Source organism: Hylobates moloch, unplaced genomic scaffold (assembly GCF_009828535.3).
Source record: "Hylobates moloch isolate HMO894 unplaced genomic scaffold, HMol_V3 SCAFFOLD_18, whole genome shotgun sequence".
NCBI classification, from domain to species: Eukaryota; Metazoa; Chordata; class Mammalia; order Primates; family Hylobatidae; genus Hylobates; species Hylobates moloch.
Window position 1 is genome coordinate 12,474,900 of NW_026652293.1, and position 12,618 is coordinate 12,487,517.

Genomic DNA, 12,618 nt, shown 5'->3' on the forward strand with positions numbered 1-12,618 from the left:
GCTGGTAATGTTCTGTTTCTCAGTCTGGGTGCTATTCATTTGTGAAGCTTCATTGAGCTGCATGCATTTTCAGTTGTACATGTTTCTGCATGCATGCTATATTCCAATGAAAGCTTAGCAATCTAAACATTTGTTGATTGTAAATTTGTAACTTGATCTTACATTTTGGAGCCAATACATATTTTTCAGGTCTCAAAACATTTTTTGGATGTCCCAGGCCTCGTGTATTTAACAGTCCAGGCCACAGATAGGCCATCTTCTTCTGTCTGTGGTACAGCTCCTTCTCTCTGAACTCTCTGGACATTACTAAACTGTGGGATGGTCCAGGAGGTCAGGGCCATGGGCTGTAGTAGAGAGGCCTTGCCAGTCACCACCCTTTCAAATTGGGAAAAGCTCACATTCAGCCCTTCCCCAAGCATCCTGACCTTCTCCACCCAGGTGGCCCTGACTGGCACTGATGGCCCACGGTGGTTATGTCCACACCATTACTTGGAATTTACTACACATGCTTCAGTTTCCTTATGCTTGTCTTGTCCCTTATGAGACTTCTGAGGTTGGGGCCCATCACATCCTTTGTTTTTGTGACCCTCCAGCACGCAATACAAAACCCTGGTAGAATAGGTATTCAATAAACATCAGCTCCAGCTGGGCACAGTGGCTCATGCCTGTAATCCCAGTGCTTTGAGAGGCGAAGGCAGAAGGATCACTTGAGTCCAGGAGTTCGAGACCAGCCTGGGCAACATAGTGAGACCCATAGTTAGGAGCCTTAGCTGGGAGGATTGCTTGAGCCTGGGAGGTTGAGCCCTCTTTGAGCCATGATCTCATCCCTGTACTCCAGCCTGGGCAACAGAGCAAAACCCCTGTCTCAAAAAGTAAATAAATAAAACTAAAAAAACACCAACTCCTTGAACTTCGTCTTTGAATTTCTCTTTCCTACAGATGCCCCACCTGGATGGGTTCAGGCTTGGGGACATTTACAAGCTGTGTGACCCTGGGGGTATTTGTTCCTTTCCTGTCTCGCTTTACTTATTTTAAAAATCAGGACAGCAATCCTAGTGTCATGGAGCTGCGGTGAGGCTCGATGTGCTGCTGTAGAGCAGGTGTCCATGGATAGCGCTGTCCCTGTGCCCCCGGGTGGCATTCTCAGTCCTTGCCTGGTACAAGGTAAGAGGAGATCATGGAAGGAAATGAGTAGCCCCTTCATCCCTCAACAGCACCCCAAAGAATCCACTCCTCGAAAAAGTTCAAAGAAACACTAGCCATTTATTGATATTCTCTATTTCCAAAAAAAGCAAATACATTAGTGTATCACACAAGGAAACTGGGCCTGGCCAGCACAAGGTTCCTCTACAAACACGAAGCAAGGGGAGGGTGGGCTATAGGGAAGCTCCAAGATCCCTCACAGCAGCCCCCGGCTTCCCTTCCCTGCCCACCCCAACCACAGTCTTGGTCCTCCCAGCCAGCTCAGCCAGATTCCGAGGTGGACACGCAGACAGCAACACTGCCTCTTGGGTCCCCAGGAGGAGTGTGGAGTCAGGGCTGCTAGTGTGGTCCCCACTGCAGAGGTGGCTGGTGGCCAATGACTGGATTTGTCATTGGCCACCAGCACAGGAGATCCCAGGGTCAGGGTGGGGGCAGAGTCTGTGTCCTTCCTCATTTGGCCCCAAATTGGAACTTCTTATTTTGGGCATTGGCCCTGGTAGTGTGAGGCCTATGTGGACTTAAACTCCTGAGACATGTGTCGGCTACATGAAGCCTGGCAAACTCCTTGCTCTCTTTCTCTAGGAAAAGCCCCTCTCAGTTTTGCCCCTCTCAAAGTGACAGGCCCGGGTGACCTGATCTGGCCTCAGAGGGAATGGGCAATGTCACCCAAGTCAGGCCTGCCGTAACTGTCTGCCTCAGCCCCTGAGGTCTGGAAGGTTGCCTGGTTCCCAGGGCGGGGGCTGGGCCCATGGGGCTCTTCATTCTTTGGAGGTGGGAGGAACATGAGGCGAGGGGAGGCAGGAGGCCAGGGTAGTGCTAAGGGGACAGGGCATCCGCCTGAGCTGGTAAGGTTCACATGCAGTGGTGCATTTCCTCTTCCGCCCTGACCGGACTGCACAGCCCCCACCCGGGGGAGCCCTAAAGCCAAGGACTTGTGTCTCCGCTTTCCTCCAGGAAAACATAAGCCGCATGAGGACAGGGATGTGGTCTGTGTTCTTCCCTAATGTAGTCTAAGTGCTTAGGGCACTGCCCAGCACAGATTGGTATGCCATAAATATTTTTGAGGAGAAGAATTCCTCTGGGTTCTGATGACAACAAAGGAGGCCCCTGAAACCTATGCCCAGGACAGTCCAGGGATCCAGGCTCCCACGTGGCTCCCTGAGAGGGAGAGGTGAGCCAGGAGTGGGCCTCCCAGTGTGAGCAGAAGCAAGGGAGGGTGTGACAGACCCACAGCACCACAGCACCACAGCACAGCTGGCTAATGGCCGGGGACACCTCTCAGAGGACAGCGTCCTCACATGTCTGGCTTCCCCCATCTCAGTTGTCATACTGAGTCCACATCGGTGTTTTCTAGCCTGACTGCTGGGGCAAGAGGTGGGTTGGGACTCGGGGGTGGTGCAGAAGAGGAAGAGACTTGGGAGGAGGCTGAGAAGGGGTGAGGAGGAGGAGCATCTTATATTCTTCTAGAGAAGGGCACAGACCAGGAAGTTAATTCCTCTCTAACACCAGCAATGCTAGCATAGAGGTAGAGGCTGGAAGGAGGAAGGCTTGGGAGTGCTGGGCTCTGCTCTGTCTTAGTGTACACCAAGGGTTGTCCACACAGGTTTTCTCATAAGGCCCTCGGGAGTCCTCCTGCTACTGCTCATCTGAAGTGCACAGAGTCTGGGGTCTCAATGTGGCTGATGCCCCTAATAGCCCTGTTTATCACATCCCCTGTGGGTTTCGCAGAGTGGAGACAGGACAGCTGGGGTCAGGGGAAGTGGGGCATGGCCCCTGGCTGGGATGTGGGCTTGCCGGTACCCTGATATGGCACTTTCCTTTCCTAGTCTACCCAAACTCCCCCCCTACCAAGTCTCCTGGGACCCCAAACACTCCCTCACTTGACTTACAGCAGACTTGGTGGAAACATCTTCCTGGTTAATTTCTATACCCCAACTCCATCCCACTAGAAGCCGGAATAGGTATATGCCCAGCCCCACCTGTTCCCCTCTCCACTGGGAATATGAAGACCAGCCGTTCCCAGAACAGCTCTTGGGAAAGAGCTGCAATAAAATAGCTTTGCTTAAAAAAATCATTTTTTACCTTCTTTCTACTGCAACAAGTAGATTACAAGACCTCTGAATGCAGGGCCTTTGCAGGCTGAGCCTGCTCTGATGGGCACACAGCCCAAGAGGGTGGCAGGCACTATCTTTCAGCTCCTACTCCCCTGAGCAGCCCTCGTTTGGCAAAGTATGCAAGAGTGTCCTGCTGTCCTCTGGAACCCCAAACCTGCCCAACCTCAGTTCTTGTGGCGCTGCTGGAGGGGTGGCATTGCAGACACACCAGATTTTCCCATGAGATACACCAGACCTCCCTTCCTGGAAAGCAGCCTCGTAAGTGGGGAGGCTGGCCCAGCCCCAGTTACTCCTGCACCCCCAGAGACTGCTGGTAGGAAGCCTGCAGGACTCCTCTGAGGACCTGACTGCAGTGATGGCCCCCTTGCCCTGGCACCATACATTTCAGGAACTATGAGCAGCTCACCAAAAAGCACATGTTGTCCTTGCCTATGAGTAACAAACACAGGAGAGTCCTTTTCACCACCTCATGAGCTGCAACAAAATAGCTTACCTAGCTTTTTGCAGTTTGTGGTTATGCTTTAAGACACTCACACACACACACACACACGCGCACATGCATGCACACACTTACATTATACACATATATATACCATTTCTCAGAGGAAGAAATATTGACATCACGTGTAAGCCCGTTTAACTCAAGAAAGCCCCCCACAACCTCCCTAACCCCCATTGCGTACCAGTTCCCCCAAGGAAAAAAAATCTAAAAATATTTCCATTATCCACAGTTTTTAGGTTTCTTCTCAGTTTCTTGTGAACTTTTCCAAATACTGCACAGGATGGACAGAAAACCCCATCCAGCGAGGCCTGAGGGCTTCTCAGCTGGGTCATATCTTCCTGGAAAAGGAGAAAGTCCTCCAGTTAGTGTTTACAATGAGATGTTTCCACACCACAAGCCCAACCTGTACCGCCACCCTCTTCTCACATCGGCCCTCAAGTGTGCCCTGGCCTGAGACTGGATTCAGGGCTGCCCAGACACATTTATAGGTTGCCCTGTGGATTCAGAAGCTTGTCAGCTTTGTCTGCCGTCCTGCCACACTGTCCCCTGCCCACCGTGTTCCTCACTAAGCAAGAAGGTGGTGTTCATTAAGGATTTGCCAAACCGAATCTCTTTGCCCTTTTCCGCCTTCAAGTTGTTGCAGCTCGTTTACCAGGAGAGGATATCTGAAGTCTTATCTAACCTTCATCCAGACCAAAGTTACAGTCCTCTCTCTCCACCAGGGATTGGGGTGGGGGGTGCTGGCAGACAGCCTGGCTAAGAGGTCCCCCTCAGCTCAGGAGACCCTGTCTTGATCCCAGGCTATTTGCAGATGGCTCCATGCTGGGCTGCCTCTGAGGCCCGTCTCTAGGGGTGATGACATCTGGCTGGAGTATCTATTTGTGATTCCCAGTTTACCTGCATCAGAAACACTTTAGACGCTTGTTTAAAAATAGACTTTCCTGGATCCCACTGCAGGGCTATTGAGTCAGAATAGCTGGGGTTGGGCCAAGTGTGTGCATTTTAGCAAGCAACCCATATGATTCCAATGAACACTAAGACTTGCAAGCCTTTGTCATAGGATTAGTTCTGAGTTTCTGGGGCCTAGAATCATCAGCTGGAAATAAGCTTGTCCATACTGGGCATGTGCAGAGACTGGAAAGTGAATTATAAAAGGATAAAAAAGTGAGCTGTGGATGGCCAAGCCCAGAATGACATATTCTAGAACTCCAGTTATCCATATTGTAGAACTCACTGTAGTCCATGTGAAGGGGACCACCTGTGTTGTTCAGTGTACAACCCACACATTCGTACCTAGCAGTCCTGCCCAGACCCTCTGACCCCTCTGAAACTCCTAGGACATTATACACCCCTAACGTCCTGAGGGTGGGACAACCTACGCCCCCAGCCAAGCAGTCTACACAACTGCTTGTGTTGTCCAGAGCCAGGCAAAAGGATGCTTCTGTGTCCCTGGGAGCACAGGCCTAGCCCCTGTCTCTGAGACTGGCTGAGGCTGTTGCAGTGGTCCCAGAGGCATCCCTTGCCCTGAGGGTGGGGCGATTCTTACCTGCAAGCCTAACCTGCTTGGACAGCCTCTTCTTAGAATCGGGAGGTGAAGTTCCTGAGGCTGTTGGCCCCAGCTAAGGTTCCCAGCATGTTCTTATCGAAACCTTGCTGCAAAGGGAGAAACAGTAACCAAATGACACAAAACTGTGTGGGGCTTGCTGTGGGGTCAGACACTGCCCACTGCCCTCCCAGAGCAACCTCGGCTCACATAGCCTCTCTCTTATCACTAAGTACATGTGTCCGGGCGAAAACTGGCCTCAGTAACTGTGCAACCAAACATCATAACTCTCCATGAGTCGGTGAAATGTGTTTCAACTTCCACTGACACATTTGAATTTCCTACTTGCATTTTCAGAAACCTGAGTCAAGGCATGAGGATTTAGGCTAGTATTATTTTTTAAACAGAGCAACAATCAAAATCAGATTAGAGGAGTTGTCAATTGTTCTTGCCTCTGACCATCTCTATCTTTTCTTTTTTTAAACAATTCTGACAAGAGCTCTTGGGCAGAGAGGACATGCCCAGTGTTTCTCCAACACAGGAGCAGGGGGCTGGCACTGGTAAGAAGCCGCTGTGCTAGAAGGTTCTGTTTACTTCTCTGTTCTCCACCTCCGATCCCACTAGCCCCTGAGCGCCTGCTGGATGGAGAGTGAGTCTTGTTCCTGTTATTTCTCCCAGCATACAGCAGGTGCCTAATACATGCTTCCAGGTGAATGTGGACAGCCAGATTTGAATGCAGCAATAGGCCCAGGTGCTCCTGAAAAGAGGGTCCTGCTGCCAGCCCTGAGCTCTGAGAGCCAAGCCAGCCATCACCGACCTGTGGGAACAGGAGGGGAGATGGCATAGGGGATCCGAAACAGCAGCTGGTTCGAAGCCCTGCTCCTCCTGTCTTTGGGCATGTATTACGTGATGCCATTTTTCTTCTGCAGATTGGCATGCTCATTCCTGTTGAGCACGGCTCATGCCCTGACTCTGAATCAAGACAAACTCCTTGGACCCTGATTCCCTATTCAGCAAAATGGACACAAGCCATGTGGCCTGTCTCACCTGTGCTTGTGACAACTCAATGCATGATGGATGTGAAGGCCCTTTGAGAACAGAAGCACCAACCAGATCATGCCCAGGACGGTTGTCAAGCACAGCTGGAGGGAGGAGTGGAGACTGAATGGGGACGCTGGTTCCCAAAGGCATGTGTAGAAGGGAATTCCCACCGAGAGCGATGTCAGTGGATTCTTTGTGTGTCTTAGGCCGGGAGTGGACTCTGTTTGTGTTTTGGGGTAAGCTGAATGCTTTGGACCACCATTACACAGTGGGAAGAAGCTCTCACCACTCCTCCTTACCTGCCTCGTCGTCTCCCTTTGTCTATCTGGCAGCTGCCATTTGCCAAGCCCATCTTCACTGCAGTGCTGTTGGAAAGGAGCTCTGGATTGTCACATGGAGAACAAGGGCCACCCTTTGCTGTGACCTTCAGATTTCCCCAACCATCTTTGGACACCATGCCTTCTCAGGCTCTCCCCATCTGATCTGTCTTTGTGAATGTAACCATAGTCTCCAAGCTAAAATCTCCAGCCTAATGAGCCCCACTGCTCCGTTTCTTTTGCCTCCTGTCCTTTATGTCCATGCTTATCACTGAGGAATGGGAAAGAAGGGGCCACGTGAAGATGTCATACAACAAGACCTTATACCCTAGAGGATTCTGTACCTGGCTAGGTGGGGAGGGGTGGAGGACAGAGAGGAGGCCAAGGTCACCACAGGACAAGGACAGCAGCCTCCAGGCTTCTCAGCCCACCCTGCCTTGCTCACAGGGTGAGCTTTGGTGCTGCTTTGATCATGAGACCCTCTATTCAAAACTTTGAATGGCTCCCCAGTGCCAAAGGTACAAGTCCAAGCGCTTCAGTCTGAAATTAGAAGGGTTTTGCAACCTAGCCCAAACCTACTTTTCTAGCTGGAGCGCACCCCATGCCCTCAAAAGACTTGTGTGCTTTTTGTCCACTCTGCTTTTCAGTTTGCTCCTAAAGGATCCCACCCCAGGCCTCTCACACATTTCCTTGATTTCCTCTGCCCTCCATGTTCTCAGCACCCCTCGCAGATCTCAGAGCCCAGAGACTTGATCAGAATGTTCATCACATTCATTTTCACGTAGACGCTGTCTTTGTTTCTCAGACTGTCCCGAAGGGCAGGGGCATTTCTCTAGTGCCCAGCCCAGAGCCCAGCATATGCCAGTCCCTCTACTCATGAGCAGGAAGAACCTCAGAAGAGGATGATGTCCTGGGCTCTTACCTGTCTGAGGACACCCTGCAGTTCCTTGCTGGACCACATGTCAGACAGGAGAAGCCGGGCAGCTTCTGCAGCCTTGGGTGAGGCACTGGGCAGGTGAAAAGCGCATTTGTGAGATGAGATTCCAGGAGGTGTGAGAAGGAACACCCTCTTCCCTCCCACCCCCACTGCCAGGGCCTGGACACAGGGGAGGCCTCAGAGGAGGCCTCCGGTGTGCAAAAGAGAGGAGCCCCATTGGGGTGTGGTGAGCCTGGTCACCCTACCCAGTGGGCACAACCCCATGCCCCTGCCCACTTAGAGCACCCCAGGACTCTCCTTAGGGGCCATGAGGTGGCAGTGCTCTTCCACTCCAGTCCCCAGCCTTGTCTGTGGAAGAGGGAGCCCCACAGAGCAGGATAAAGTCCCTATTCAGTTGGACCTGCTGCCCCATGCCTCCTGCTGGCCCTCTGAGGACCTTGTGCCCCCGAGTCCCCCAGCCAGGAAGTGTGTTGCCTCTTCCCTCTGTGCAGCCCTGGGGCCTGGATGCTGGACCCTTCTCTCCATGCACTCTCGGCTTCTGGAACTTCTCCTCCATTCAAGCCTCCCCCATCCCTGGCTCTCCCTGTCCTGGGTGCTTCCCCTGCTCCACGGAGAGCTGCAGGACTGCCTCCTGCTGTGCAGGGTGAGGAGGGGCTCTGACTGGGGTGCGGCCCGTGGGAGCACCCCCCCGCCCACCTGCTGCGGCACAGGTTGATGATGTTGTTGAGCATGCTGCTGGAAAAGTACTGCTTGGCCAGCTGTGGCTGTGAGGCCATCAGGTTCCTCACGGTGTAGCAGGCTGAGGACAAGATGTCTTCGGAGTTGCTGGTATTGCCAGTGTGGCTGGTGAGGAGCCTGGTCACCTCTGGGAACACCTGGTTCCCTGAGAGAGGAAGGAGTTTGGGGCACAGGGTCAGGATGACTGGGGAAGGAAGGGCTGAGGGGTTCCCTCTGGGGCCACACTCTTGGATAGCCTTCTGCCAGGCTCTGAGCCAGGTGGCCCTCAGGGCTTCCTGGCAGCTCCAACTCAGGGCTCAGAGACCCAGGTAGGACTTTTGCAGATCTGCTCCCAGCCCTCACGTGACAGGCTCCCCCCTCCTGTCTGCACACCTGTCTTTGGCCAGCTTCCTTTCCTGGAATGTTCATCCCAGGGAATGGCTTAAAGGATGACCTTCAAGCAGGCTTTGAATTGCAGGGAGCCTGCCATGTCTTAGCTAGAGGGGGAGGAGAGAGAGGGACCTTACCCATCACTCTGTGCAGCAGAGGGTGGCGGGACATGTTGCTCAGGAGGGAGGCTCCGGACCGCACCACATCAGAGTTGCCAGATTGCAGGAGGCGGGCAATTTGTGGCAGGCCCTTTTCCTTCAGCCCGATCAATTGGCTCATGCCACTGGACATCTAAGAGAGAAGGAGTAGATGATGAGCTAGCTTGTGGCTTCCCAGGCACCATGGCAGGCAGAAAGGGGCAAGGAGCCCCAAAGGCAGACATCCCAGAACCCTTTCTCTTTCACATTGGAAGCACTAGCAGACACAAAAATCTGCTCACATGTGGGCAACTACAGAAACCTAGGCTAACATGCACCTCCCCTTTCCCAGCCCTGATCCCGTCTCCTGGATCAGCCTGCAGCCCAGATGGGTGGAGAGAGGGAAGTCTCATTTCCCCTACTCACAGTGACCCAGAGTCAGCTTCTAGAGTAACCCAAGCGTCCAGTGCTGCTCTCTCACCCCACTGTCTCAGCGCTGCCCCCATTATGTTTCCCCACACTATCTGCCCATGTGAAACTATATGGTCAAGGGTATTTGTCAATTAAACATCTGGCCATCTTCTTCCAACTTTCCTACCTCTTTAGAATCCAACACATATTTGTTGAGGGCTCGTCTGAGAAAAGGGGCTAAGAAAGGGTCTGGGCCCACATGGAGAGAGAACTGGGGTCCCCTAAAGGTAGGCCAGTTCGCCCAGGCCTCTAAGCAACATAGCCATCCTGGGTGTAACAAGTCTAGGTGGGTTTGGCGTTCTCAGAACTGCCCAGCCTCACTCCTCACAGCCAGGGAAGTTCTCTGCCCTCGGTCTACTCTAGTGCTGCTGCTGCTGCTCGGTTCCCTTGTCCTAAGTAAAACTGAAGAACAGTTGGCCGCCTGGCCCATCTCAACTCTTCTTGATTGCAAACAGGTTTCCTCTGGCTCTGCCCCATACCACTGTGCCCTCCAAGCTACATACATTTGGCCTCAACATCTGCCCGGATTCTGTCACATCTTCTCTGGACCTGCTTGGACCCCAAACCCTGTTTTTCCACCTTTGTCAGTTCAACAAATGGGAAACTCCTTTTGCCAAACACCTTCTCCACCCCATTCCCCGACCTCAAGCAGAGCCCAGGAGGCCAGCCGGGGACCAGGAACCATGTGGCCAGGGGGATTGTGTGGGCATGGACAGAATCCAGCATCAGTGGGCCCACCCACTCTGCACCCCCCAGCATCTCCTAAAGGGCAGGGGTGTTTCCCCAGTGCCCAGCCCAGAGCCCAGCATATGCCAGGCACTCTGCTCATGGGAGGCTCCGAAGCCAGGGGACAAGCTGGGGGGAAAAGGAGGGAGCAGAGCCTGGATGGTGGCTGGAGGATGGGGCTGCTGAGGGAGAGAAGGTACAGCCCCACTCACCAGCCCCTTGCTGGCCGTCAGGTTCTGCAGGGCACCCGCACAGGCCTCCAGGGTGGCATCTTTCTTGCTCTTGCCCATGAGGTTCAGGTAGGTGCGGATGGCATCTGAATGATACAACCAGCCGCTGCCCTTGGGGTTGGTCTCTTCCTCCGGCAGGGGGCAGTCATAGTTGTTGTTCTGAGGATAAACAGCAAGTCAGGGGGGTCAGTGGGGAGCCTCGTGAGAGGACACAACCCGGGCATTCTGTCCCCGTCCGCCCAGCCTCAGGGTCGTGGTTCCAGATAGGGCGAGCTGAGGAAGCGCCTGAGGAGGCAGGGAGCCTAGGACAACCCCACTGCACCCCTTTCCTCTATGCACTGCAGCAGCTTCATGGGATGCAGAAATGGGCCATGGTCCCCCAGACTGTCCCAGGATGTGGGAGAAGAGAGCATCCTGGCATCTTGGGAGCTGTGTTCCAGGGCAGCCTTGGCCCAAACCTTCCAGATATGTGGGGCTGCTTTGGGCTCTCCCATCATGATGCTTCCTCCTCTTCCAGACTCAGACAGTAGGTTTGACCCACCCTGGGCCAACGAGGGTGACCTGAGACCTGGATTCCACAGCTGGGCCCAGTGAAGGAGGCCTGACAACCCATTCCTGGTTTCTGGGGAAACCTGGGAGGGCTCAGGAGATGGTGGGAACCAAGGCCAGAAAGGGTGAGAGTTCTGGCTCTCCTCAGATCCTCAAGGGCAAGGGAGAAGATGGGGGAGACTTGACTCATTATACAGGAAGAAAGACCAAGGCCCGCAAACAGAGGGCTGGAGTTTTTGACCTCTAAGGTGGTCTGAGCCCCTACAGTTCCAAGAACAGATTCCCCCTTGTGCAAGATGAATGGCCTCTACCCAGCTCCCGGAGTGCACCCTGAGCCCCAGGCCAAGGTGTCAGCATGGGCCTGTCCCTTAGGGCTGGCTTCAGGCTCCAGGAGGGCCCAGAGGAAAGGGCAGATGAGGCAGTGGCTCCTGGTGGGGTGCTTGATGGGGCAGGCCCTGGCCCTGCTGATGCTGTACTCACCATCATCTTGTCACTCTTGTTGCTGAAGCAGCCAGTGGAGGACTTCTCGGTGTAGGCGTTGCGGGCATTATACTCCAGCTGGCGGTAGCGGGTGGGCACCTCGGCGTCCAGGCGGTAGGAGAGGTTGTGCAGAACACACATGCAGTTTTCCACAGACTGGGGACCAAGGAGAGGCATGGGCCTGAGCCTCTGCCCAGCCCGACAGGCTCCTGGCCTACCACCTACCCTAGCTAATAAGAGAGCAGAGGCACCTGCGCTGCATCGGGAACGATGAGCGCAGGCACCACCACACTCTCAGCCTGGGAAGTCTTCCAGGGCCACCTCTGGGACCTGAGTTTGAATATGTCATTTCCTGGCTGCATGAACTTCACTGGCCTCACTTCTCTGGGCCTCAGCTATCTCAACTGTAAAATGGGACTACAATTATCCACTTCACTAGGCTATTTGGAAGATGATACAGAGAAAGGACTTATCACAGGGCCTAGTGTGTGGTAGGACTGCTATGGACAACATGCCAATGGGAAGACTGGGATATTGAAGAATGTGTCTTTTTTTCCCAGAACAAACTCCTCCAGAAGAAGCCCCATGCCTCTAGATTCCGAAGTCATCTAGTGCTCCCATCATTCCTTCTTCCTGTGGCCAGTCCTTAGCTGTCAATGTCAGCAGTGCTAAGTCCACACAAAACACAGCAACACCTGGAGCCCGGGGCTTCATCATGGCAGCTGGGCCCAGATCTTTGTCAATCTCCTTTGGCAAACCTCCAGGACTAGGGTTTGGGGGCAGCAGATTTACCCTCCTAAGGATATTTGGCCCTTGCTGGGTTCTAAAGGAATCTGACTTCCACGGCTTGGGGTTACACAGGTTTTGGGGATATTGCGCCCAAAGCAGAAAAGCATCTTGCCCTTTGGAAGCATGCTGAGCAGCCCAGCGACAAGGCTCTCCTCTGCGACCTTGCTGTTGCTTCCAGTGGAGGGAGCAGGAGATAAAATCCCTCCTCACGGCAACTGTGCTGAGAACCCAGGTGCTGTGATGCCAGCCAGTTCCCTGGTGATCTGGAGCCTGCTGGACCTCACTATCTCCTGAGCCACTGTCCTGCCATGGTGGGAACATCTTAGCCTTCTGTTTATCTGCCCTCCACAGTTTTTTTTCTTTCTGTTTGTCTGTGCTGTGTGTCCAGAAGTCCAGAGAGGGCAGCAAGGTGACTCTGCCAGTGGCTTTTCTGGGAGGCAGTGGGAAGATAGCAGTGGCAGAAGGAGCCTCA

The 12,618-nt window shown here is 53.6% G+C and overlaps 1 protein-coding gene across 1 annotated transcript in view; it reads right to left on the reverse strand.

Moving 5' to 3' along the window:
- Positions 1 to 1,243: 1,243 nt before the first annotated feature.
- The window catches only part of PKP1 (plakophilin 1), a 57,905-nt gene continuing 46,530 nt past the window's right edge, over positions 1,244 to 12,618 (reverse strand). Inside the window, exons 10-16 of the mRNA XM_032137009.2 lie at positions 11,358 to 11,513; positions 10,311 to 10,487; positions 8,902 to 9,055; positions 8,354 to 8,540; positions 7,643 to 7,727; positions 5,366 to 5,472; positions 1,244 to 4,157 (exon numbers count right to left, since the gene is read on the reverse strand). Of these exons, the coding sequence (XP_031992900.1) occupies positions 5,398 to 5,472; positions 7,643 to 7,727; positions 8,354 to 8,540; positions 8,902 to 9,055; positions 10,311 to 10,487; positions 11,358 to 11,513 (834 nt within the window). The 3' untranslated portion in view covers positions 1,244 to 4,157; positions 5,366 to 5,397. The remainder of the gene's footprint in view (positions 4,158 to 5,365; positions 5,473 to 7,642; positions 7,728 to 8,353; positions 8,541 to 8,901; positions 9,056 to 10,310; positions 10,488 to 11,357; positions 11,514 to 12,618) is intronic.